Below are 27,885 nucleotides of genomic sequence, written 5' to 3'. Positions count from 1 at the left end.
CTGACACATCTCCCCAATGTAGCCGAGCTGAGTCCTGCTGGTCGCGTTAACCCGCGAGCTGCGGGCGACACGCCAGACAGGCTAACCGGTTGGAATACTACGAGCCGGCTAACGATTAGCCGGCTCGTAGCGTGTTTATTATGTTTATTCCCCACCGTGTTAAGCCGACAGCGAACGCTTGGAACGCTGAAGCCGTATCCCCGCTGTGTGAACACACATAGCAGCCGAGCTGCACAGTGCCCAGGCGACAGCGTATGCCTAACGCCGAAGCCGTGTCCCTGCTGTGTTTCCTCACTGTAGCCGAGCTACTCGCTAGCCGGCAGCCGCACGGCGTGATCCAACCGGCGCATAAGCCTATTTTTCGAGGCGATAAGCCGTGGAGGGAGACCAACAAAAAGGGGAAGCAACAAGCTAGGGGATACCGGGGAACACCAGGGCATATTGGGGGGATACCGGGGAACACCAGGGCATATTGGGGGAATACCGGGGCTACCAGGTAGTGATGGGATTTCCGGATCTTTTTAGAGAACCGGCTCTTTCGGCTCGACTCACTAAAAAGAGTCGGCTCTTTCGGCTCCGAACCGACTCTTCAGGTTGTTTTGTTGCTTTAATTAATTTATTATTAATAATAATATAAAATTATGCACAAAAGGAATTACTAATGTTAAAAAAAGTGGTTTTATATATATATATGTTTATATATAAATATATACAGTGGCCCCTAGAGACAAAGCACGTACAAACTCCAAAACACATTTCTAGCGTTAACTGAACTTCAAAACAGAGCTACCTAGATCACTTAAATTATACGATTGAAAGCATACATGTATTGTTTGTGTATTTATACACAAGCACTCATATATGTTCAAATAATTTAAAAAAGAAATGTTCGTTTACCTGTTACTACCACACACCAAATCCGGTCGTTGGTACTTGCTGGCTTGTGTAGCCTCTAGGTAACAAAAGCTCAACACTGGGCTTAGCATCCTGGAGCACTTCTGTTGTGTTTTTTACTTGCTTCTGAGTTTTTATGTATTTTGGAGTTTTTACGTGTTTTGGAGTTTGTACGTGCTTCAGGGTTTGTACGTATTTTGAAGTTTGTACGTGCTTTGTCTCTAGGGGCCACCGTAAATATACTTTTATTTATTCACTCCACATAAAATGTAATAAATAAATCATATAATACAAAAACCAACTAGTCACAGTTCAACTTTTAACTATTTAAATTTTCAGCTTTTTCCTTTTAAACAAATTTAAAATGAAACAACACAAAACGCTGCAAACCACAACACAATTAAATATAAATTAAAATATGAAAACAAAAAGAAGATCCACATTCTCTGTCATATAGGCCTGCATGAATAAACTTTCTGAATCCTTTATCATCCGCAACTGAAAATAGTTGTGGATGATTACTATACCTTTCTAATGTGACGTTGTTGTCCCTGGCTCTCTTTCTCTCTCTCTCCTTCCCACTCTGTTCCTGTGCTACTGAGAGTGTAACTACCGCCCCTCCCCCCTCTTCCCAGCGCAAAGCACAAGGCCCGCGTGCGGAGTGAAGTGGAAAAAAAGTGTGAGAGAGAGGGTGAGAGAAAAAAAAAAATCCACGGCTCGCGATAAGGAGCTGGCTCGCGATAAGGAGCTGGCTCGCGTCGTTCATGTAAAAGATCCGGCTCTAAGAGCCGTTTCGTTCGCGACCGACACATCACTACTATCAGGGGAGAGGCAGCACGCTCCTGACAGACGCACATGTATACAGCACTCTCAAGGCACTCGCACACACATACAACAGAAGTGGAGATCAAACGGTCACCGGTCATCTGTTTTATATGTAACGGTGTTTTATATGTAACGGTGTGGAGAGATAGTGTCGATATGCTAGAGAACCGATTTGACAGAATGGTGGGTCAAATCATGTTTTTTGTGCTGCTTTTGGGAATGACAGGTTAGTAATTGTACTTATGTTCCTTTAATCCATTTTATGGTGTGTTTATTTTTGCCTAAGTGATGACTCAAATTTTTTGGATCAGAAATAACATCTTACAATCTTAGAAAACTTGTCATAATTTTATTTATCCGTGTTTTGTTTCATGTACAGGTGTAGTGACTGCTCAGGCTGTCAGTAAGTATCTTTTCAAAACTAAAGATTTGACTTTTATTGCTTTATCCTCAGTTTATATCAGCCTCACATTTCACAGAGGAGTAAAGACTGAAAGCCTGTGAGAAATATGTTTCATATTTATGTTTGCAGAATATTAACCATATAGGCCTTTTCTATCTTTTTGTCATGATCTACCTAATTGCTTCTTAGGACCTCTTTACCCAACATCTGGAACTGTAAGCTCTGCGATAGATGATGGAAGTTCTCCACAGATTACCCTGCTAAGACCTTTTTTCTATTTTGGGAGGACATATAACAGCATTTATGTATGTAAAATTAACATTAACAATTCATTTACTACATTTGTACCATTAAAATATTTTGCTGTCTAATTAAACGTACTGACACTAATTACAATATAAAACGTTGTTACAAGATAAATATATATTCTTAGTGCTTATATTCTGTTTATTTTGTTTTATAGAGGCCAGAGTAGGAGAACGCCAGTTAGAGTACAATGTCAGAGTACTGACAGGAAACCGCATGCTTTTGCAGAGAACAGGAAGCGTGGCAGACAGAAAGTGAAACTAAGCAGAGTTGTTTTGAGCGGAACTGTGTGTGTGACGTATAGCAGAACTACAGGGTGGGCCATTTATATGGATACACCGTAATAACATGGGAATGGTTGGTGATATTAAAGTCCTGTTTGTGGCACATTAGTATATGTGAGGGGGCAAACTCCTCAAGATGAGTGGTGACCATGGTGACCAATTAGAAGTCGGCAATCTTGGATACAACTTTTGTTGTATGTGACACATCAAACTTATTGGTAATGTCACAAGAAAAACAATGGTGTGCTTGGTTTCAACATAACTTTATTCTTTCATGAGTTATTTACAAGTTTCTGACCACTTATAACATGTGTTCATTGTGCTGCCCATTGTGTTGGATTGTCAATGCAACCCTCTTCTCCCACTCTTCACACACTGATAGCAACACCGCAGGAGAAATGCCAGCACAGGCATCCAGTATCCATAGTTTTAGGTACTGCACATCTCGTATCTTCACACCATAGACAATTGCCTTCAGATAACCCCAAAGATAAAAGTCTAAGGGGGCAGATCGGGAGACCTTGGGAGCCATTCAACTGACCCACGACGACCAATCCACTTTCCAGGAAACTGTTCATCTAGGAATGCTCGGACCTGGCAACCATAATGTGGTGGTGCACCATCTTGCTGGAAAAACTCAGGGAATGTGCCAGCTTCAGTGCATAAAGAGGGAAACACATCATCATGTAGCAATTTCAAATATCCAGTGGCCTTGAGGTTTCCACTGATGAAGAATGGACCCACTATCATTGTACCCCATATACCACACCAAACCATCACTTTTGTTGTTCCAACAGTCTTGGAGGGATCCGTCCAATGTGGGTTAGTGTCAGACCAATAGCGGTGGTTTTGTTTGTTAGCTTCACCATTCACATAAAAGTTTGCCTCATCACTGAACAAAATCTTCTGTGTGAACTGAGGGTCCTGTTCCAATTTTTGTTTTGCCCATTCTGCAAATTCTGTGCGCCGATCTGGGTCATCCTCATTGAGATGCTGCAGTAGCTGGAGTTTGTAAGGGTGCCATTTGTGAGTAGTTAATATCTGCCGAAGGGATGTTCGACTAATGCCACTCTCCAGTGACATGCGGCGAGTGCTACACTGTTTGCTCTTGCTGAATGAAGCTAGGACAGCCACTGATGTTTCGTCATTCGTGACAGTTTTCTTGCGTCCACATTTTAGCAAATCCAACACTGAACCAGTTTCACGAAACTTAGCAAGCGGTTTGCTGACTGTAGCATGGGAGATGGGTGGTCTCGTAGGGTGTCTTGGATTGAAATCTGCTGCAATGACTCGGTTACTGCGTTCACCAGATATCAGCATGATTTCGATCCGCTCCTCACGTGTTAACCTCTTCGACATGTCAATGGCTGTGAACAAAGAGAAACTTGTAAATAACTCATGAAAGAATAAAGTTACGTTGAAACCAAGCACACCATTGTTTTTCTTGAGACATTAACAATAAGTTAGATGTGTCACATGGCCCTCTTCCTATTGAAAAAACAAAAGTTGTATCCAAGATGGCCGACTTCTAAATGGTCACCATGGTCACCACCCATCTTGAGGAGTTTGCCCCCTCACATATACGAATGTGCCACAAACACGACTTTAATATCACCAACCATTCCCATGTTATTACGGTGTATCCATATAAATGGCCCACCCTGTATATATACCCATTTTGGCTTGCAATGCTTTAGACCTGGGTGTTCGTGTCTACAGGTCTCCGTTTCCGGAAATGTACAATAAAGACGATTTTTTGAAATTGACCACTCAGAGTCAGAAGTCTTTCTCTCTCGCTAAAAGAATAAAAAGAACCGGAATTTGATAACGAGGTTTGCAAACCAAAATCCAAATCTGTTCATCTAGATGTTGTGACAGGAAATATTTTTCTTTTCTATTTTTTTTTTTCAGGTCAATCATAATGGACACCTAACATTTACTGGTCCACTAAGGGACTATACAAGTCAGAGGTTCCCACAACATATCAGAGACATCATTGCTCCATTCTGGACAGATTTAGACAACAGAGGAAATGGTCAGATCTACTACAACCAATACACCAGTGGCAGTGTTCTCCAGCAAGCTACACAAGACATCAATCAATACTTTACAGGACTGAACTTTAATGCCAACTGGGTCTTTGTTGCAACTTGGTTTGAGGTGGCCTATTATCCCACTAGTGGAACAGTAAGTCAGCTTCCAAAATTTGGAATCAAATTATGTGCTTATGTGTGATGTATACGTGAAAGTCTGTTGCCTACTTTACTAATTCAGGAACAGTAGATTAGTGTAATCTAGTGTCACCTTCCAGACATAGACATAAATTCATGTGATATATTTCATACAAAGATTATTTTTGAATATTGAACTTTTTTTTTTTTTTTTTTTAAAAAGTGATACCTGAAGATGACCTAAAGCATTTCATACTAACAAGCTAAGGTGGTTAATAGTATTTATCTGAAATCTAGACCATTCAAACTGAAGCACAACTTAATGTCTTATGAACTAATACATTTGATAAAGTGATACATGAAAAGTGTTTCATAACCAAATTAGGTGTAAATCCAGCAGAACACTGATCAAACAGAACATATAATAACTGAATTCATATTTTCCAGCGCACTACTGTCCAAGCTGTGCTGATCTCTGGAGGCCAATATTCATTTGTGCTGATGAACTACGGTATAATAGCCTCAACAACACCGAGCATTCAGGTCAGACCTACTATAGTCAATACTCTGCATATTTACTAATGAAAAAACATTCATTGTTTCTAAATGCAATAATCATATTTTTGTGACTCACATTTGCAGGCTGGTTATGATACAATCGACTCCACTCACTATTATGTCCTCCCTGGATCATTCACCAGTGCTGCATCAGGGAGTAACTCAAATTTTCGCCTTGGCAGCAACGTCAATGAACTAGGTCGCTGGGCCTTCCGGACAGACCATGGATCAACAGGCTGCACTTTTAATGGTAAGACTGCAGGATACAGAGGGCAACTGCTTCTGTAGCCTTTGTGTTATATAACATTATAGTGATGTGCATCTGTGAAAGGCAAGGCAAGAATTCTAATCACAGTGCATTAAGAGTACAGTAAAGCAATGAGGTTGAGGTTATTAACATTAAAGTCTCTGACTGTTGTTGGAATCAAGAACTAATGAAGGAATTTCAAACTATTAGTTGGAGGCTTAAAAACATTCTTCCTACCTGCTTAAAGGATGTTTAGCCATGAATTCAGAGGTTTTGAAAGATTTTGAATGGCAACATATGGCAAGCAAAGAATAAAAAATGCTAGAGAGCGAAGCTGTTCCCAACAAAGTGACTTATCCTAAGGCAGGATTCACTTCTTCATTTTGGTCCTTAACTGCATAAGGTATGCTGTCCTCACTAAAGTTTGTTGCAGGCAACGTAATTTCAGCTATACAGCTTAACATTCTTTATTCCCAGCACTTCATCCTCCAAGAAACAGGCCGCTTGTTGTGTTTGTAGTGATGTGTCGGTCGCGAACGAAATGGCTCTTAGAGCCGGATCTTTGACATGAACGACTCGAGCCAGCTCCTTATCGCGAGCTGTGGGTTTTTTTTTTTTCTTTCTCTCACCCTCTGTCTCGCACTTTTTTCCCGCTTCACTCCGCATGCGAGCCTTGTGCTTTGCGCTGGGAAGAGGGGGGAGGGCCGGTAGTTACACACGCAGTAGCACAGGAACAGAGCGGGATGGAGAGACAGAGACAACAACGTCACATTAGAAAGGTATAGTAATCATCCACAACTATTTTCAGTTGGATGATAAAGGATTCAGAAAGTTTATTCATGCAGGCCCATATGACAGAATATGCATGTACTTTTTGTTTTCATATTTTAATTTATGTTGAATTGTGTTGTGGTTTGCAGTGTTTTGTGTTGTTACACTTTAAATATGTTTAAAAGGAAAAAGCTGAAAATTTAAATAGTTAAAAGTTGAACTGGTTTTTGTATTATATGATTTATTTATTACATTTTATGTGGAGTGAATAAATAAAAGTATATTTACGGTGGCCCCTAGAGACAAAGCACGTACAAACTTCAAAACACGTCCGAACTCTGAAGCACGTACAAACCCCGAAGCACGTACAAACTCCAAAACACGTAAAAACTCCATAGCACGTACAAACTCCGAAGCACGTACAAAGTCCAAAACACGTAAACACTCAGAAGCACGTAAAACTCCAAAACACGTACAAAACACAATAGAAGTGCTCCAGAATGCTAGACGCAGTGTTGAGCTTTTGTTACCTAGTGGCTACACAAGCCAGCAAGTACCAACGACCGGATTTGGTGTGTGGTAGTAACAGGTAAATGAACATTTTTTAAAAATTATTTGAATATATATGAGTGCTTGTGTATAAATACACAAGCCATACACATATGCTTTCAATTGTGTAATTTAAGCGATCTAGGTAGCTCTGTTTTGAAAGTTCAGTTAACGCTAGAAATGTGTTTTGGAGTTTGTATGTGCTTTGGAATTTGGACGTGCTTTTTGGAGTTTGTACGTGCTTTGTCTCTAGGGGCCACCGCATATATTTATATATAAAAATATATAAATAAAACCACTTTTTTTACATTAGTAATTCCTTTTGTGCATAATTTTATATTATTGTTAATAATAAATTAATTAAAGCAACAAAACAACCTGAAGAGTCGGTTCGGAGCCGAAAGAGCCGGCTCTTTTTAGTGAGTCGAGCCGAAAGAGCCGGTTCTCTAAAAAGAGCCGGAAATCCCATCACTATGTGTTTGGCAGGATTTAATGATGAAAATAAATTCTCTCTCTCTCTCTTTTGTAAAACTGTACAAAGAAAAGGAATACAAAATACACAATGAAGACATGTTCCATTACAGTGGAAGAATAACATTGCTCTAATGAAAGATACATGACCACAAATGAAGCATCTGCTGAAAAAATACAAGCATCTACCTGCTTCCATATGATTTAACTCAAAATAGTGTCAAAACTTACTAATACACATTAAATATATAGGAACTTATGGATGAAGCCGATATTGTGGACTTTAACACCAGGATTGCAGAGATTGCCATCAGATTACAAATTTTTTCACTGCAGCAGCTAAAGAGCACACTACTTCCTGTAGACCACTTCCTCTACAAAAAAAGACATTCTACTTAGTTACCACTAGGTGGTGGTAACACTTCTTAAACAACTATAATATGTCCGTTCCATGACACTCCCCGCCTGGCATATTAAAGATATGCCACTTTATGCCACAGTCTCAATCCCCTAGCTTGCTGATGAGTCATTGTCCTGTGGTGAAAACAACAAGATTACTTTAGAAACTGGTCTAGAGAAGACCTTCGCTGTCTGGTTCCGTATCACTTTAACGTCGACTTTCCTGACAAGTCCATCTCTGCTGGGAACAACATTGACAATAATTCCCATAGGCCACTGATTCCTCTTGGTTTGATCGTCCTTGAGCAGAACAATATCTCCTTCTTTGAGATTAGGTTTCTGAGACTGCCATTTGTGCCGACTCTGTAATGTGCTCAAATATTCACGGCGCCACCTAGCCCAGAAGGTATCTGCCAAGGCCTGAACTCTTTTTCACTGATTCTTGAGCAGATCCCCTTTTGAAAACTCACTTACAGTAGGAGAGGGAACACCCCCCTTCTGAGTCAGCAATATGGAAGGTGTTAGAATGAAAGGCGCCTCAGGATCAGTAGAAACTGGTATTAACGGCCTTGCATTGACAATGGCACTCACCTCAGCCATGAAAGTGGTTAAGACCTCATGAGTGAGTTTTACATGTCCAACCTGAAGAAGCATAGAATCTAAAATCCGTCTTGCCACTCCAATCATGCGCCACCCATATGAGAGGAGTGAGGTGGGTTGAAAACCCAAGTGCATTTTTGTTGAAGAAGATAATCCTCTATGCTCTTATTGCCAGGATCCATCTTCAGCTCTTTGAACGCTCCAGTGAAATTGGTCCCACAGTCCGAGCGAAGCTGTTTGGCATGACCCCTGATGTAGAAAAATCTTCAGAGCGCATTTATAAAGTTTGAGGACGTCATTGTTTCAATAACCTCAATATGTATGGCTCGTGTGGACATACATGTGAAAAGGACAGCCCGCCTTTTGTCTTGTGCTTGACCGCCTCTGGTACGGCTTATCACCACTTCCCATGGTCCAAAAACATCAAGGCCAACGTAGGAAAATGGAGGGTCAACCTGAAGGCGCTCTGTGGGTAGGTCTGACATTTGTTCCTGCTCGGTTCTTCCTCTTAGTTTCCTGCATGTAACACACTTGTGAATGATGCTGCTGATGAGATGTTTCCCTCCAACAATCCACTGACCACTGTTGCGAATTGCACCTTCAGTGAAATGCCTGCCCTGGTGCTTCACAGCCTGATGATGATGACAAACAAGCAAGCTTGCTACATGGCTGCGGCTTGGTATTATTAGCGGATGGACTTCACCACTTTCAAGGTGTCCTCGGCCAATGTGTCCACCTATTCTTAACATACCTTCGTTGTCAAGAATGGGTCGGAGTTTGTACAGAGTGCTGGTTTTCGGAAGGTCATGTTTCATTTTGATGCATTTCAGTTCTTCTGAATACATTTCTTCTTGCACGCATTTTATGATGATCTGTTCTGCTCTGACAATGTCAACGACTGACAGGCCACTTTTGCAGATATGCCATCCAACACACCTTTGATTCTTTGAGGAGTGGGAGAAACACTGAGCAATATGACACAGACGTGCCACAGTCTTACTGAGTGTGGTCCAGCTAGAAAAATGCTGGAAGCGTTTTGAGCCAAGCTTGTCTCTACTAACTTGTGTGGCGAGCGAGGTTACCTCAGGACGTACATCAGCATCAGCATCTGGGTTCACAAGGTCAAATGTTGATCCATTACCGCCACTGGCAGCTACCTTTGGTTGTTTCATTAGGAATGCTGGTCCTGTTAGCCACGTGGTGTCGGCAAGCTCGGCGGCTGGAACAGAACGTGACCCATGATCAGCTGGATTTAGTTCTGAAGGAATGTAGTTCCACTGCTCTGGTCGTGTTGACTGCCGGATGCGCTGCACACATAGAACCTCCTAGTCTCGTTGTGTGTGTATCCCAATACAACTCTGCTGTCAGTGTAGAATTTCACTGTCTTGAGATCCAGATCAAGCTCCCTGATTACAAGATCGGCTATCTCAACGGCCATGACAGCAGCACAGAACTCCAGTCTTGGGATTGTAAGGCCTGGGTTGGGAGCGAGCTTGGATTTCCCAAAAACAAAGCCCACCTCTTGAAGACCTTGTTCATTTGTTGTCTTAAGATAAGCAACTGCAGATATTGCTTTGACAGAGGCATCACAGAAAATCGATAATTCAGCGTGCTGTGCTTTGGAAACAGAGAAAGAGGCATATGCTTGTGGAACATCAAGGTTTTTTAGTGCTGACAATGATTCATTCTATCTTCTCCAACCTTCTTTTTTAGCCTCAGTGAGTTCTGCATCCCAGTCTGCATTCTCGGTTGTTAGCTCTCTTAGAATCAGTCTCCCTGTCACCACAACAGGAGCTATACCCCAAAGGATCGAACAGACTGTTTACTGTTGACAAGACACCACGGCGTGTAAATGGCTTTTGATTCTCAGGAATATTGAATCCGAAAGTGTCAGTCATTATGTTCCAGCTGACTCCAAGACTGCGTTGGACTGGTAAGTCATCCACGAAGAGGTTAAGGTCTTTTACATTGTCTGCTCTTTGATCTGCAGGAAATGCGTTCATTACTTCTGCTCGATTTGGAGCTATTTTGTGCAGAGTGATGTTAGATGCTGCCAACATCTGCTGTGTTCGACGCAGAACATCAATGGCCTCTGCTGCTGTAGCAAAAGACCGGAGGCTGTCATCTACATAAAAGTCTCTTTCTACGCAGCGCCTCGCATCACTGCCATATTCAACTTCTTGGTGCTCTGCTGCTTTCCTCAGACCAAAGATTGCCACAGCAGGTGATGGGCTGTTTCCGAAAACATGAACACACATGTGATAATCCACCACATCCTTACTCAGATCGTTATCCTGGTACCACAGGAATCTAAGGAAATCCCTGCAGTCCTCTCGAACAATGAAACAGTAAAACATCTGCTGAATATCTGCAGTTATGGCCACAGGCTCTTTTCTGAATCTGAGGAGGACACCAACGAGACTGTTGTTAAGATCTGGTCCTGACAGCAGCACCTCATTTAGCGAGATTCCATCATGCTGAGCACTGGAATCAAATACCACACGAATCTTGGTTGGTTTTTTGGGATGGTAAACACCAAACGTGGGCAAATACCAGCATTCTGCCCCCTCCTGGAGTGGTGGAGCAAGTTCAGCATGTCCCTTATCTAACATATTTTGCATGAAGTCTGTGAAATGCATTTTCATTTCAGGCTTCTTATCTAAAGTCTTCTGCAGTGACATCAGACGGTGATGAGCATAGCATCTGTTATTTGGTAGACGTTTACGTGGGTGCCGAAAGGGAAGAGGGGCAACTATTAAACCCGATTCTTTGATCCCCATGATAGAACAGAGAAAACCCGACTCAGAGTGGTCAAAACATTTGTATATTTTTTATTCAATCATCTTCCGGAAGAGAGAGCCCTGCACAGCCCAAAGCCAGTTGCAGAATCTCTAACATTAGAAGCTCAAGATGAGTCTCATATAGGTGTTATTTTAGTACTTCAGACGTCACACACAGTTTCAATACACCCAACTCCTTCTACTCAGTTCCTCTTTTCTTTGTGTCTTACTTCCTGTGCAGCTTGCAATAACTTCCCCTTTCTGAGGTCTGTTGCCAGGGCAACCTGTCACCCTTCATCTGAACTTAGTTTCACTCTCTGTCTGCTCCTCATATACTGCAAAAACATGCAGTTTCCTGTCAGCCTGTGACCTAGTCAAGTCTGGGCCTCTCATAAAACAATCTAATCAGAAAATAACGCATTAAGAATATATATTTATTTCTTAACACAACCCAGCTTTTTGTCTCATCCTGGAAGACTTCATCTTCCATGATCTGTAGGAAGACTGAATCCTCAATGGAGTGTGCTAGCAGGTTGTCATTTTCTGTGGCATTGAAAACTGTTTCTCCAAGTTTAGTCACTGTCGATGCATTTTGGATGTCTCTATTGGATGGGGTTCTCTTTCTCTCATCTTTGCCATTAGGATTTTCTTTCACCTTTATCTTATTCTCACACGTGGCAAAGTGACTTGGTCTGCCATTTTCCAGGATGCAGGTTTTCATAGCACTTACTGTAGGCTTGTTGTGAGCATCTTCTATGCAAGAAGAATGTCTGCATCTGGGTCAAGCACTGGAATCTTATTTGCCACTCTTTTAAGATGATGGTGGTGACATGCAGCTTCGGGTGTGGGTATCTCTGACCTGTTGTTTGGGATATCATTACACTCTATAAGTGCAGGCAAGGGAATGGTAAGTTTTCCCATCCAACGATTCTATCATAAAACTGTGGGCTCTTCTCCCAGATGCTTCTGTGATGCCTGGACAGGTTTTCAGTGTGTATGGCATGGCTGCTCCCTTGAGACCAAACATGTCAAAAAACTCAGATCTGGCCAGTGAAACATTACTTTGGTCATCTAAAATGACATACATCTTCTGCCATTGCTCTTGGTGGCCATTTGGGTACACATTCACCAGACAGATCTTTGAGCAGGATTTCCCTTGAAACCCATCCCCACATACCTGGGTACATCTGGATGTGACACTCTGTGCCTCTGTGTCCGACCTCTCCCCCCCATTCTCTGTCGAGGAAGTAGGGACTGCGTCTGAGCGTGAAGCTGGTCTGGGGTGCAGAGTGGAAATGTGTTTATCACTGTCACATTCTCCGCATTTAACGGTAGCCTCACAAGATTTGGCTTGATGAGTTGTAGAGGCGCAGCAGCAAAAACATATGTTGTTTTCCTTTAAGAACCTTTTCCTCTCTTCCAGGAGCATTTTTCGAAAACCTCTGCATTTTTGAAGAGAATGAGGCTTGTGGTGCATGGGGCATAGCTTCTCTGGATTTCCTATTTTGCGCTCCAAAGCCATAGATATGTTTGTCTTGTGCACGGAGACAGATCTCACTTGATTTTACTTTTCTTTTCTGTAAGAATTTGTGAAAAGATCTGGATAGTTAAAACTGGGATCATTTCTCTCTTCAGCCTCTCTGCAGATGAATTTTTTGAAGTAGGAGAAAGGAGGAAAGGCAACATGATGATCTCTCTTGTATTTGCACCCATGTGACAGCCACTTGTCTTGGAGATTTAAAGGGAGCTTTTCCACAATTGGCTGCACACCTCTTGATGTATCAAGATAGGCTAAACCTGGCAGGTAACCCTCTCGTTTAGCAACGTCAAGTTCAGTAAACAAGTCAGCCAGTTCTTGTAGTTTTTGACACTCTCTGTTGTGGATCTTGGGAAAACTCTCAAGTTTACAAAAGAGAACTCTTTCTATCACCTCTGGAGCACCATATTTTTTATTTAGTCTTTCCCAGATCATTCTAACTTCCACCTTAGGCTGTCCGATATTCACAGACCGTATTCTGATTGCATGCTCACCAGATTCTTTACCCAGCCATTTGATAAGCAGATCCATTTCTTCACTCGCTGATAGACTCAGACTTTCGATTGTGTTGATGAACGCTTCTCTCCAGGCTTCATAATGTTCGGGTAAGTCATCAAACTTCGTTAAGCGTGAAGAAACCAGCTGGGATTTAGCAAGGTACTTGGCAAGCTCTGTAGATGAGTCATTATTGTGGGAGCTGTTTGGATGTGGTCGGTTGTCGGTCAGTACCCTGTACCCTGCGCTGGTAGCGCTCATCTTCTTGCTGTGGAAAGTTCATATGGAGTGGCTGAGCATTATTTTGAGAGAAGCTGGCTCCGTTGTCGACGAGCTGGGGCTGTGCATTCTGATTGTAGCTTGGAAACGGAGTGGATGTTGGCGGTAAAGTTGAATCATTCTCTACTTTGGGTTCTTGTGGGAATTGTTCTTGTGTGTGCTGTGTAACATAGTGATCAGTCCTTTTCAATGCACACTCTGGCAAGGGCAGAAAGTCAAATTCTTTGTTGTTGGATTCGTTCACATCTCCTGCATCTGCCTCCAACACCTCAGTTTCAGCTTGGGCAGCCTCAGCCTCTTTCTGTAGATTAATATAATCTTTCTTGGCTTCTAGTCTGGCCTTTTCGACTCTCAGTTCACCTTCCTTTTCCGTGAATGCTATTCTGGTTTTCGTTGCATCTGCTTTGGCTTGCGCCCTGGCTGCTTCATAGCTTACTCTGGAGCTTGCTGATGAGTGTGAAGAGTGTGACCTCTTTGAGCTGTGGCGAGAATAAATAGACCCCGATTCAACTTCATCTCGTGAGCCTTCAGCTCTGTCTTCCTTTGAAGCTTGTGTTGAGGCGCTTGTGGCCTCCATTGCAGTGTGATGCAGACTGACAATCCTTCACTCTTTTTAACTTCCACGTTGAGTGGTCATCCTTTTACTATGCTGTCCTCACTAAAGTTTGTTGCAGGCAACGGAATTTTAGCTATACAGCTAGCTTAACATTCTTTATTCCAAGCACTTCATCCTCCAAGAAACAGGCCGCTTGTTGTGTTTGGCAGGATTTAATGATGAAAATAAATTCTCTCTCTCTCTTTTTTGTAAGACTGTACAAAGAAAAGGAATGCAAAATACACAATGAAGACATGTTCCATGACACTGGGAGAATAACATTGCTCTAATGAAAGATACATGACCACAAATGAAGCATCTGCTGAAAAAATACAAGCATCTACCTGCTTCCATATGATTTAACTCAAAATAGTGTCAAAACTTACTAATACACATTAAATATATAGGAACTTACGGATGAAGCTGATATTGTGGACTTTAACACCAGGATTGCAGAGATTGCCATCAGATTACAAATTTTTTCACTGCAGCAGCTAAAGAGCACACTACTTCCTGTAGACCACTTCCTCTACAAAAAAGACATTCTGCTTACTTAGCACTAGGTGGTTAGTAACTCTTCTTAAACAACTATAATATGTCCGTTCCATGACATAAGGAACTATCTCCCTCGCTCAGGATATGTCCACTGATAACTGATTTAGTGGCATCTGCACTGGTGTTTGAAAAGTTCCATATTTCAATACAAGCATTGCATGCAAAGCAGACAATGAAAAATGAAGTGGATGAGGTTTCTCAGTACATTACAGCTGGAGCCTTAAATATGTAAATATGAATCCTGCACCAGTTGTACTTTGGTGGCCAGGAATCATTGGGTTAGGTGAAAGTCAACTTGTTGTTGAAGCAATAAAGAGTGACTTGGCACTACACCAGTAAGCTACATACCTGTTCTTTATCTAAGTAGGTTGATGTTGTGCAATGAGAGCTGACCTATATACAGAAGAGACACAATTGTGATGCACATCACACACCACTGCTCCTGGAACATTTTTTGAATAGTTATTTCACAGAATAATAATTTACACTTTTATTGCCCATTCCCATTTTACACATATTATTGTTATTGCATGTGTTTAGTCTGCTTAATCAAAGTGCATTGTCATATATTTCATTGAGGATTTACAGCTCATCACAGTATGGAAACAGCTTTAGTGAAAGTTGCAGATGGCCTCTGACAGTGGACTCATCTCTGTACTTGTGCTGCTAGACCTCAGCGGAGCGATTAATAACAACAGTATTTTATTGCAGAGATTAGAGCAGGCCATAGCAATTAAGCTCTTGTTTGAATCATGTCTATCTAATAGACTCCAGTTGGCTCATGTAAATGGGGAGTTGTCTTCACACTAAGGTTAATTATGGAGTTCCACAGGGTTCTGTGTACATTATACATGGTTCTCCTAGGCAGTATCTTTCAAAGGCATTGCGTATATTTTCACTGCTATGCAGATGATCTCCAGCTCTGTCAATGAAGCCAAAAGACAAAACTGTGGGAACGTCTTAAAGACATAAAAACACGGGTAACCTTCAACTTCCTGCTTCTAAATTCAGATCAAACTAAGTTGATTGCACTCAGCCATGAAAATCTTACAAACATGATGTGTAACCAGATGCATACTCTGGATGGGATTACCTTGGCCTTAACACTAACAGAAATTTTGTTTTTGACCAGGTTATGTCCTTCACTGCTTATATTTAACACATATTCAGGATTGCTTTTTTTGCATTTATGCAGTATCTCTAAAATTAGAAAAATTCTATTTCAGAGTGATGCTAGAAAATTAGTTCATGCATTTGTTACTTGAAGAATGGACTACTGTGATTATCAGGTTGTCCCCAAAACTTACTGAAATGCCTTAAGTTGATCCAGAATGCTGCTGTACTGACAGGGACTAAAAGGACAGAGCATAATTCTCAGAATTCTCAAAATCAAACTTAAAATCCTTCTCCTCGTGTATAATCAGGGCCCATCTTTTCTTAATGAAGGTAGGGGCTGTAAAACAGTTGGGATTTACCTGCTGTTATTTTGGGAACTTTACTCATATAAAGTGCCTTGAGGCAATTACTGTTGTTATTTGACACAATATGAAAAAATGTGAGGTGTGAAAGTTTTTTCCTAAGGTTTTATGAATGTAAATGTCTGGAAATTTTACACTGGGAATAAGGGACATTCCCTTTTACTCTTTTTAAGGTGAATTAGTGCAGCTGGGTGCTTCATTCTGGAGTGACAGGACCTGTGCACAGAAGTGCACATGTACCTCAACAGGCCTGCAGTGCCGCAATGAGCCGTGCTCCTTTTCACAGATCTGCAAGCCAGCTTCCTTCCAGTTCTCCTGTCAGACAGTGCCAAGAGGAACCTGCACCATAAGCGGTGATCCCCATTACTACACCTTTGATGACACAGTGTTTCACTTTCAAGGCACTTGCACGTATGTTCTCTCTGAGCAGTGTAATAGTGGACTGCCCTACTACAGAGTAGAAGGCAAAAATGAGCACAGAGGAAGTACTCGAGTCTCTTTGACACGACTGGTGAAAGTGCATGTCTACAATGACACAATTGAGCTTGTCAAAGGACGCCGTGGTCAGGCTAAGGTTGGTCATTTTGATTCTGGATAAATTCTACACTTTATGACCAGATATACTTTTCTCACTTGATATATTTGCTGGTTTTTTTACAGGTTAACAGGAACTTTGCATCCACTCCATTCTTCCTTAGCAATGGCACCGTGCAGGTTTATGAGTCAGGTTTTTCTGTGTTTGTCAGCACTGACTTTGGTTTAGTGGTGTCTTATGACACAAATCATTATGTCCAGATCAGCTTGCCCTACACTTACCAGAATGGTACATGCGGTCTTTGTGGAAACTTCAATGGCATTCGTAGAGATGACTTTCAAACTCGTGACGGTGAAGTTGTGAGCTCTGATGTGGTTTTTGCTAACAGCTGGCAAGCATCTGGAGATGATGAGCCTGGCTGTGGGCCACAGTGCGGAGGTCTGGACTGTGCTGTTTGCACTGTAGAACAGACAGCACTGTACAGCAACACTGACCACTGTGGTATCCTCAGCAGTAGTTCTGGACCTTTCGCTGCTTGCCATCAGCAACTTCCTCCACAGTCCTTTGTGGACAGTTGTGTGTATGATCTGTGTGTAGGAGGAGGGTACCAACCCATTCTCTGTCAAGCCCTAAGTGTGTATGCAAGTCAGTGTCAACAAAGTGGTACTCAGCTACCAAGTTGGAGGAGACCTGGCTTTTGTGGTATGTTAATCACTTTATGTTTTACATTATTTCAAAATATCATTGTATTAAAATTCCACTGATGTAAAGATCGATGTTCTTCTCTTATGCCTAGAAATCCCATGTCCAGCCAACAGCCACTTTGAGTCTGAAGGCACAGGATGTCCACCTACCTGTGTTAATCCCAACTCTACCCATAACTGCCCTCTACCTCCCCAGGAAAGCTGCATCTGTGATTCAGGCTACATCCTCAGTGGTGGGGTCTGCGTCCCTCATGCTGAGTGTGGCTGCAGCTTTGAGGGCCGTTACTACCGCTCTGGACAAACTGTAATACTAGACGAAGACTGTGGGAGACGTTGTAGCTGCAGTTATGGCTCCATGACTTGCCACTCTCATGGTTGTGGCCCACTTGAATCATGCAGGGTGGAGGATGGAGAAAGAGGATGCAGACCAAATAGCTATGAAACATGCTGGATCAGAGGCCCAGGGTCATATCAGACATTTGATGGACTGACATACCAATATCCTGGGGCGTGTCGATTGACACTTGCCAAAGTTATGGGACTGTCCAGTCACCCACACTTCATGGTGACAGCAGAAAAAGTGCCAAGAGGCCAGCAAGGTTTTGCACGAATTCTGCATTTTGAAGCAGAGGGTATACACATATCTATTGAGATGACAAGGAACAGTAAAGTGAAGGTAAGTGAATGGAACACTTGGTTTAAAAATATGTTCTTCCTTTAATTATTTATTTATGTGTACACGGACACAATACTGTTTAAGTCTTGTTAACTGCAAAAAACTGGATGACCCTACAGGTTAACGGTCAACTGATCAGGCTACCTTTCAGCACTCCATCCAACCGCATCCAAATCTTCCACAGCAGCATTTACAGTGTTATCATTCGCACCTCCTTTGGTGTAACTGTGCAGACAGTCTGGCCTCACTTTGTCCGTGTCACTGCTCCTGGTGTCTACAATGGTTCCCTAGGTGGACTCTGTGGTGACTACAATGGTCATCCACACGATGACTTCCGCACACCCAATGGTGTTCTGGTCAACAGCTCTCAGGACTTTGGAGAAAGTTGGCGAGATGGCTCTCTGGCTGCTCACTGCATCGAAAGCATGAACCAAAATTCTACAACTAATTACAATTCTAGTCAGTACTGTGGCATTCTCAGCTCACCAGATGGGCCATTTGTACCCTGTTGGTCTGAGGTTGACCCAAGGCAGCAGGTGGATGTATGTGTGGAGATCATGAGGGGCTCTAGCAATCCAGCATCAACTCTGTGTGACGTCCTACGAGATTATGCACTAATGTGTCAACAGAAGGGTGTTGCCTTGGGACAATGGAGAAATGCAACTGGCTGTGGTAAGCATTCACTTGTTTTTCAGTTAATTCTAGCCATGATTTCCAAATATTTAAAAATTCTTTTTTTAATATTAAACTGTTTGTTTTTCTCCAGCACTAACCTGCCTGTCAAACAGCCATTATGAACTCTGTGGAAGCTCTTGTCCTTCTGCTTGCCCCAGCCTCTCTTTCCCTTTCACCTGTGATACTGTGTGCCAGGAGGGCTGTCAGTGTAATAATGGTTTCATTCTCAATGGTGACCAGTGTGTTCCACCAACATCTTGTGGATGTTATCACCAAGGATGCTATCACCAAGGTGGTGAGCAGTTCTGGGATGGTGAAGAATGTCAGAGCTTGTGTACCTGTAACGGAAATACAGGGAACGTCCACTGTACTCCCAACTCCTGTGGGCCCCAGGAGTCCTGCCGTGTGGTGGAGGGCGAGTTGGGCTGCCATCCCAACCCTCATGGCACCTGCTCTGCCTCTGGAGACCCTCACTATATCACCTTTGATCGTAAGGCCTATGACTTCCAAGGAACCTGTCGCTATGTTCTGGTGACCCTCTGTAATGCCACTGATGAGCTCAATCAGTTTTCAGTGGAAGCTAAGAATGAGGCATTGAATGGGCGTCCACTTTCAACAGTAGCTGAAGTTTTTGTGAATGTGTGGGGCTATGACGTGCATATGTCAAGGGACAGAAGAGGTTTGGTACAAGTAAGTAGATAATGATATTTCAGATTAGATGACTGCAATGAATAATTTCAGATTCATGAAGTAAACGGCTGCTACATGTTTTAGGGATATTTTTACTACTGTCAAAGAAAAAATAACAATTAAAAAGTAGAAAAAATAACCACTGATTTTCTTTGCGTATCTCTTCTAGGTGAATGGAGTAACTAGAAATTTACCTATTGTCTTGAATGAAGGTAATGTGTCTATCTATGCAACAGGATCTCGTATAGTTGCCAGCACTAATTTCGGCTTGAGTGTTACCTATAATGGATATAGTGCAGTGTTTATCTCCGTACCACCAAATTACAGGTACACTTCCCACCCATCAAAGCTACAGTCATTATTATTTGAAATGCTTTAAAAACCAGGATAATCCAATCTACATAAGAGGGTTATTTACTAATAATTTATCCTTATGAAACTAACACAAGGACTATTGTTAACTGTTGTCATCAACAGAGAAAAAATATGCGGACTTTGTGGAAATTTTAATGGAAATCCAAATGATGACTTTCACACATCATCTGGAACGATAGTCACATCTCCAGATGAGTTTGGGAGAGCCTGGAAGGTGCCAGGCAACTACACGTGCAATGACGGCTGTGGCTCCTCCTGTCCACAGTGTACCAATGAACAGCCTGCTAGAGATCAGTGTGAAGTGATACAGGCAGCTGATGGGCCCTTCAGTTTCTGTCATGAGGAGGTTGACCCGGCACCATATTTCAACGACTGCGTGTTTGATGTATGTTTGTCAGGAAATCAAGGCCACGATTTCTTGTGCAGTGCCATTGAATCATATGTCAGTGCCTGTCAGTCTGCTAATGTTCGTATCTATCCGTGGAGGGAGAACACCACCTGCAGTGAGTCAACATGTTGTTTTATTATATTTATATCTAAATTTACAAGAAATTTGCTAACCACTTAACTAATTTGACAACACTCATTATATCCAGATTGTATTACATTAAAAGTGGTATGTCTGACTATTGCCATTTTTCGCTTTTCTCATTATTAAGCATTGGACTGTCCAGCCAACAGCCATTATGAGCTGTGCGGTACTGACTGTGGCCACACCTGTGCCAGTAGCATTGATGAAACCTGTGAGCAGTTCTGCTCTGAGGGATGTTTCTGTGATGAAGGCTTCATCAAGAGTGGGACCAGGTGTGTCCCAGTGGAAAGCTGTGGCTGCCAATATGATGGATTCTACTATGATGTAAGACATATTAAAGTCAATAGTAAATACTCTTTGAAGTAACTCCCTTCAAATCAGCAGAATCAGCAGACTTGCCCTTCTTACATTTAGAAAGTTTTGTGAAGTGTTTTGGACTGTGACAAAGCTTAAAATTCATAAATATATTTTAAACAAACAAGAGTGTCTATTATAGCTCAATAATAATATGATAATATTGAGGTAACAAGGTGGAGATAAGAAGATACAAATAGAGACATAGCAAATAATTGTGATCTAGTGAGTACATTTCATATATACTAACCTGATAATAATAGGGTAATAACCCACTAATATGATTTTAGGATTTAATTTTCTAGGATACCATTCCCATATTGCCATAATGCTGGAATCTATCCTGCCTCAACCACCAGCATTCTTCTTCTTTGTTTGAAGGCAGAATGATGCTCTAACTCTTTAAACTGCAGCTTAAAAAAAAATAAAATAAAATGCTATCGCTAAATAAATTAATGCATTAAACAATCAGTTGAAGATTATACAGCTACATCAGCGTGATTAAATACATTTTTCATGCATCTCTGTTCCACATATTTATTGAAATTTCAGCATTTAGCATCTGTCTTCTCTGTGGGAGAAAGATTAACAGTTACAACTGGTTGCTCTGTCGCAATATTTAGTATATTATTAATTGCAGTTTGCAGTGATCTAGCAATTACTACACTAAATCACCTATAATTAATGGAAAAAAATTAAAAATGGTATTTTAAGATCTATATTTGTTGTATCATTTTGGCTATGATTTGGTGTGGTGTGGTTCCAGAGGTGGGTAGTAACGAGCTACATTTACTCCGTTACATTTACTTGAGTAAGTTTTTGAAAAAAATGTACTTTTTAAGTACCTTTTTTGCACGATACTTTTTACTTTTACTTGAGTACATTTATGAAGAAGAAACGGTACTTTTACTCCGCTACATTTGCAAAATTGGACTCGTTACTTTTTAAAAAAAATTAGTTTAACACAGCGGTCTCCAACCTTTTTTGCGCCACGGACCGGTTTATGCCCGACAATATTTTCACGGACCGGCCTTTAAGGTGTCGCGGATAAATACAACAAAATAAAACTAGTACCGGTACCGAAAAAAAGAAAATTTATTCATAACACACGTGAAAAGACCAAGGAAAACCGAGTTAACGATCAAAACGATAACAAAATAACGCTGAAAACCGATAAAAACCCTGAAAACCATACATTTCACACCTGAGCCTCAACTCTCGCGGCCCGGTACCAAACGACTCACGGACCGGTACCGGTCCGAGGCCCGGGGGTTGGGGACCGCTGGTTTAACACATTAGATAACATGCCGTCAGTGGAGTTTCCGGTAACTTTTTCACCAATCAGATGTGGCCATGCAGTCACATGACCAGTTTGAAACCGTGGCGGGCAGAGCGGCCCAAGCGTTTCAAAGTAGCGACACACGGAAAGAAGAAATATGATGGCAGAGTCTACGCTAGAGCTGAAGAGGATGAACACCCTTGGCCTCACATACAAAGAATGTTTCGCTTAAAAGCAGCACAAAAGAACAGCTATGTCGTCAGTGAGAGCCAAAACAACAACTTTTCAGCGTGAAACAACTCAACTCGTGTAACCTGAGGAAACGGTAAGTTTTCTCTAAATATCTTTTTAGCTGTGGTTAGCTGGATTTCAGTCTTATGTTACAGCAGCTGTGTCTAGCTCGAGCTGCGAGTCATATTTTCGGCGCTACGTTGTAGTGAGATAAGTTTGTGGGTGTTTTGTGCAGCTTCAGCTGTCCTTTTAACTGCTCGCTGGTAAGCTAACAGCTAGCCTGGTTAATGACGCTGGAGTTCAACGCACATGCAAACAGCTCGTCTCTACTGCTTTAACTGTTAAAACAGAAGGCAATACTGCAGCTGACAGGGTTTATTATGTGAAACAGCAGCTTGTTTAGTTTAAACAGTCTGCATTAAGCTGGGCAAACACTGTGCGATTTTTTTTCAGTCTCGTTATTCCGCTCCTGCTCAAACTGTACAATTAAGTCGCAGAGGTTAGAAGTTCATAGGTCACGATGCAGGGTCTCACACTATACGGCCTGATGCTCTGATGCGACCTGAGTGCTCAAACTGTGCGTCCATAACATGAAGCTTATCATACAAAATCTGTCTCTCGCTCTCCCTCTCTCTGTCTTACAGACGCACACACACCACCACCATCAACTTTGCTAAATTACTAATGAAAAACATTGACCAGGCAGCTGCGATTGAGCAGCAGTGTCCATCCAACTCTTTTCATGGTTGTTGTAGTCGTCACAATTTTGTGAGGCCACATTGAAAAGCCTCGGATACGGAAGCGTAGAGCTGCCACCGGGGCAAAAGAAAAATAGAGCTATATCACGTTATAACATGAAAGGTTTATTGTTCTAACAATATACTTTTAATGTTTGTACAATATACCTTTCATGTTTGAACAATATAATATCATGTTATTACAATATACATAATTATCACGTTCGTACAATATAAATATTATATTGTATGAACGTGATATTATATTGTTCAAACATGAAAGGTATATTGCACAAACATGAAAAGTATATTGTTAGAACAATAAACTTTTTACGTTATAACGTGATATAGCTCTATTTTTCTTTTGCCTGGGTGGCATCTCTACGCTTACGTACTGGGATGAGCTTGCCTCATCCTACAAGTTGTGCCTCCATCTCTTGTGTCCAGATCACACGCTGCACTGCCGTCCTGCTCTACCTTTTTTCTTTCATTTCTGTGTTTGTGCGTGCGCAGTGTGATAGGCGACAGGATTTCAAACTGGTTTAATTATCATGCGACCATACGATTGATGATTGGGAGCTGGTCGTGAGGTGTTAACTGCTTTTCGTTACCCCATGTATACTACACGATGCACACACGATTAAGGCAAGACACGGGCCGATCCCCAAAACGGTTGCACGACTGAAAAATCGGCTCAAAATGGGCCAAAAATCGCACAGTGTATGGCCAACTTTTGGAGGCTAGCTCCAAACAAACATCTGCAGCTTGGCAGTGTATACAGCACTATAATGACCAGACCTAATTCTTTTGAAAACCATACATCTTTCCACACGTCTCCACTTCATCAGACATCACCTAGACAGAGAGATGGGTGAGGCCAGCACAAACAGCAGCCTAACCGACGAAGATGATGGATCCATGGGGTCAGGAAAGCCAGAAGCAGAGGAACTGGAGAGGTACCTTTCATGTCCATTCACTGGAGGTATGGATGTATTGCATGGCTTTCCTCAGATCAAGAAGCTGTCGATCAAAGTCAATACAGCTCTTTCTGCATCTGCAGCCTGTGAGAGACTTTTTAGTCATGCAGGACTCCTGTTCACTGCCAAACGGTCACAGCTTCACAGCAAGAACCCTGAGAGCCAACTGCTGCTGAAGCTGAACCATCATTTCACTTACTGAAGAAACAATTTATGGTAAAGTGAGCCATACACATATGTACATCCACGTAGTGGAAATTTGTATTTGTCTTTTATAATTAGTTTTACTCTGATTTCAGTGTTTATTTGTGAGTGTAGTTTTTACATTTTTACATATTACATTGTGTTAATCCACTGTCTATACTTCAGGGTATTTTAGTATACAAAGAACATTTTATAGTTTTGTTAGAATGTCTATTCCTGTGGAATTTTAGCACAGATGTGTTGTGTGTGTGTGTGTGTGTGTGTGTGTGTGTGTGTGTGTGTGTGTGTGTGTGTGTTGTTTTTTTTTTTTTGTTTTGTTTTGTTTTTTAATTCCTGCTGTCCGCCTTGGGAATAAACTTCCTGATTATACCTGTTGCATCTCTGTGTCATTTGTTTCTGATTTACTTAATCCCTCCTTGTGTTTAAAAGAACCACCCCTAGTATGACATTCTGGCGCATCAGCTGTAGTCTGTTATGTTGAAGTTGCCTCGTTCTAATGTTTTCTCTGAGGCTGCTGTAAATGCGAATATATTTACTGTGGGTTTTGCTTGAAAAAGATTTACGTTGTGAAAAACTGAAATCTTGAAATTAGAATTGTTGTGCCTTATTTTGTGGATCTTTTTACATATATTCCCTTTGAAAATACTAAAATTTGTATATTTATTTATTTTTGTTTGTCTGATAGCATTTATTTATAAAATAAATCGGACAAACAGTTACTCGCTACTTACTCAGTACTTGAGTAGCCTTTTCACCAAGTACTTTTTTACTCTTACTCGAGTAACTTTTTTGACGACTACTTTTCACTTTTACTTGAGTAATAATATTTTAAAGTAATGATACTCTTACTTGAGTACAATTTTTGGATAAGCGACCCACCTCTGTGTGGTTCACAGGCTGGCAAGTCCTTCTGGACAGACGGTTGCTCCCAGAGATGTGAATGTCACACTCCAAATGACCTGCGATGTTCTGCTGCATCTTGCACTCCTGAACAGCAGTGCTCCATCAGAGACGGCCAGCTGGGCTGTTACCATGCCATGTCCACCTGCACAGTGTGGGGGGATCCACACTACATCACTTTTGATGGAGCAGTGGCTCATTTCCAGGGAACTTGCTCGTACATCATCACTGAGAGCACAAACCATGGCACCAATGAAACCCAGTTTCAGGTGATAGCCACCAACAATCACCGTGGAAACAACCGTGTGTCATTTGTGTCTGCAGTGGACATATACCTCTCAAATCATCCAGAAAGTGTGCACATCAGGATCGGACCCAATAAAAGAGTAACGGTAAACTATCTATCACTTTTAAGATGAACAGCATTCTACTTTGTCTAATCTGCACAAAAGTAACAACACACACTTATTGCATCTCTTGTCCTCTCAGGTAAATGGAAATGATGCTTCTCTTCCCACCACAGTGGGAATCTTAGCTCAGGTGGTAAGGCAGGGAAGCTACATAGTGGTTGATGCCTCTGACTTGCTAGTCCAGTTTGATGGTCAGAGCACTTTACTGGTCAGACTGGGCCAAAACCGTCATGACAGAGTCACAGGGATGTGTGGAAACTCTAACAATGATCCTTCAGATGACAAAGTCTTACCCAATGGCACACTGGCACAAAACGATAATTATTTTGGACACAGCTGGAAGTCACCCACCAGCCAACCAGGGTGAGTTGCAATGGAAATCGCTATTGATGCTTCAACAAGGCAGTAGCTGATGGCAGTATGATTTGTCTTTTCCAGATGTGGCTCCACTGATGAAGATGATGATGGACTGATTGACTGTATTTTTAGAGAAGAATACTCCCAACTCTGCAGTGTCATCACCAACACCACCGGCCCATTCAGCACCTGCCACCTGCACTCTGACCCCGAGCCATTTTTCTCTTCCTGTGTCTACGACCTCTGCCTCTACACTCCAGCCAATGGCATGCTGTGTTCCGCTGTCTCTGCCTATGAGAAAACCTGCTCTGTTCTGGGGCTAGACATCCCTGACTGGCGCTCTGCTTTGCATTGTGGTATGTTTGTACTGCTCAAATAAGACATTTAATACAAATTTAAATCATTGCCATTCATCACTGATGATCCTTTCTCTGTGTCTGCAGATGAGTCAGACCCCTGTGAAAAGCTGGACTGCACAGAGCACGAGTGGTGTGGTGAGAAGGACGGTGTCTATGGCTGCTTCTGCAATGAGCACCACCATCGGCCAAACAATGAGAGCTACGGTGCGGGCTAACTAAAACCTTCAGCAGTATCTGCAGTGTGTTTATTGCATTAGTCAGCCTTTATATTAAGCAGTCAAGTCAACAAATGTCTTTCAAATCAGTATTGATGACTCAGCTTTAAAAAAAAATCATGCCATAACGAGTCAGATTGTGTTTCTCTCTCCTTTTTAGACTCGTCCATCACTTGTGTCAGTAGTTCTGGCACCATATCTCTGTCCCGCTGTCAGCTGTTTGAGGCCGGCTTCCACTCTGATGCCCTCCATCTTCGAGATGAATCCTGCAACGGGACTCTTGAGGATGGTCGACTGGTTTTCCACTTCAACAATGATGACCAGCTTTGTGGGACAATGCTGAGGGTGAAATTAGTACATTGAAGGAATCTTCTGGGCAGCATTTTTAATTTTTGAAAATATGCCTAAAATGTTTTGTCTTCTTACTCTTAAGAGCAACGGGACCCACTTCAGTTATGAGAACACCATCAGCGGGGATGTGGACCCTCATGATGGCCTCGTAAGTCGTGAGAAGAGCATCCACCTGCACTTCTCCTGTGACTATCCTTTGACCCAGGCACTGTCTATGGATGTTGGTTATCTGACATTGTGGTTGCTACTTTTCCAAAGGTACATAGCTCGCTGAACTTTATAGAAATCTCAGTGTTTGATTGTCTTCACTACTAAATGACCATGTGAATCATTATCATTTTACCCTGTCTTTGTTTAATAAAAACATTGTTCTAATGTGCTTTTTGTACACCGACTCTGTCGCCTCAATTTGTTTTGATCATTTCCAATTGCTATCTGCAATATGTTCTAATTGGTGGTTGAACCCTTTTATATGTAATTTCTTCTAGGCTGTATCACCCTATCTTTGTATTGCTGTTTATAATAAATTTACTTAAGAGTTAGAGTGCTTTTCTATTAATGCATTAACTGTGTATTCCCCTCATTTGTGTTACATATTTTTGTATATATTTTGCTACAGATTGCACACACAACCTGACCACTTTATGAATTCCAAATCCTGAAAACATCTTGTTTTATCATGTTTTCCTGTAGCATTGTAAACAAGAGACTTGCATCTGGTCTGGGCCATTATCATTTAAGGATGATACCCTACTGGGACCCTGGCTTCCACTTCCCTTTGACCAGAAACAGAAATTTAGAAATGGAAATAGATGAAATATCGCGATAGAATATGGGTAAAACGCGCATGCGCGGTTTCTTTGTTTTCATACACACATGGCCAAAAAAGCACAGCCGCAACGGAGAATGAAAAGGGGGAAAGCAGATTGTTGAGTGAAATGGATGAACCAGAATTGTTTTTTTAAAAATGGTGCAGCTTCACTGGTTTGGTGTTTGTCCGTCAGATACACAACAAAGCACATTTTTTTGTAGAACATTCAAGGGGGCCATCGTTATTGCTGTATTTGTCGGACTAAGGTGCTCGTAAATCTGGGAGTAATCTGGGTCCTAAACTCCACCCCCTTCAG

General features: G+C 41.8%; 1 protein-coding gene across 1 annotated transcript; it reads left to right on the top strand.

Annotated features, from left to right (window-relative positions):
• Positions 1–27,439, top strand: LOC146381640 (alpha-tectorin-like). The gene is made up of 20 exons (XM_084937733.1): positions 1–1,945; positions 2,099–2,122; positions 2,312–2,427; positions 4,624–4,899; positions 5,331–5,426; positions 5,526–5,691; positions 16,371–16,771; positions 16,858–17,434; positions 17,529–18,112; positions 18,232–18,784; positions 18,879–19,477; positions 19,647–19,804; positions 19,955–20,355; positions 20,512–20,708; positions 25,063–25,458; positions 25,556–25,839; positions 25,915–26,189; positions 26,277–26,396; positions 26,568–26,752; positions 26,841–27,439. The coding sequence occupies exons 1-20, from the start codon at positions 1,750–1,752 to the stop codon at positions 27,030–27,032; spliced, it is 5,796 nt and encodes a 1,931-aa protein (XP_084793859.1). The 5' UTR covers positions 1–1,749; the 3' UTR covers positions 27,033–27,439.
• The last annotated feature ends 446 nt before the right edge of the window (positions 27,440–27,885 follow it).

Source organism: Perissodus microlepis, chromosome 8 (genome assembly GCF_051167445.1).
Source record: "Perissodus microlepis isolate ML-2025 ecotype Zambia chromosome 8, ASM5116744v1, whole genome shotgun sequence".
Lineage (NCBI taxonomy): Eukaryota > Metazoa > Chordata > Actinopteri > Cichliformes > Cichlidae > Perissodus > Perissodus microlepis.
Note: the sequence above shows the minus strand (reverse complement) of the source record. Positions and strands in the feature narration are given on the sequence as shown.

Excerpts from the sequence above, each read along its gene's own strand:
- LOC146381640 (XM_084937733.1), top strand. The coding sequence starts at position 1,750 with ATGTATACAGCACTCTCAAGGCACTCGCACACACATACAACAGAAGTG. Across the intron at positions 2,428-4,623 it reads GGACATATAACAGCATTTAT|GTCAATCATAATGGACACCT; the intron begins GTATGTAAAATT and ends TTTTTTTTTCAG. Across the intron at positions 19,805-19,954 it reads TCCGTACCACCAAATTACAG|AGAAAAAATATGCGGACTTT; the intron begins GTACACTTCCCA and ends TGTCATCAACAG.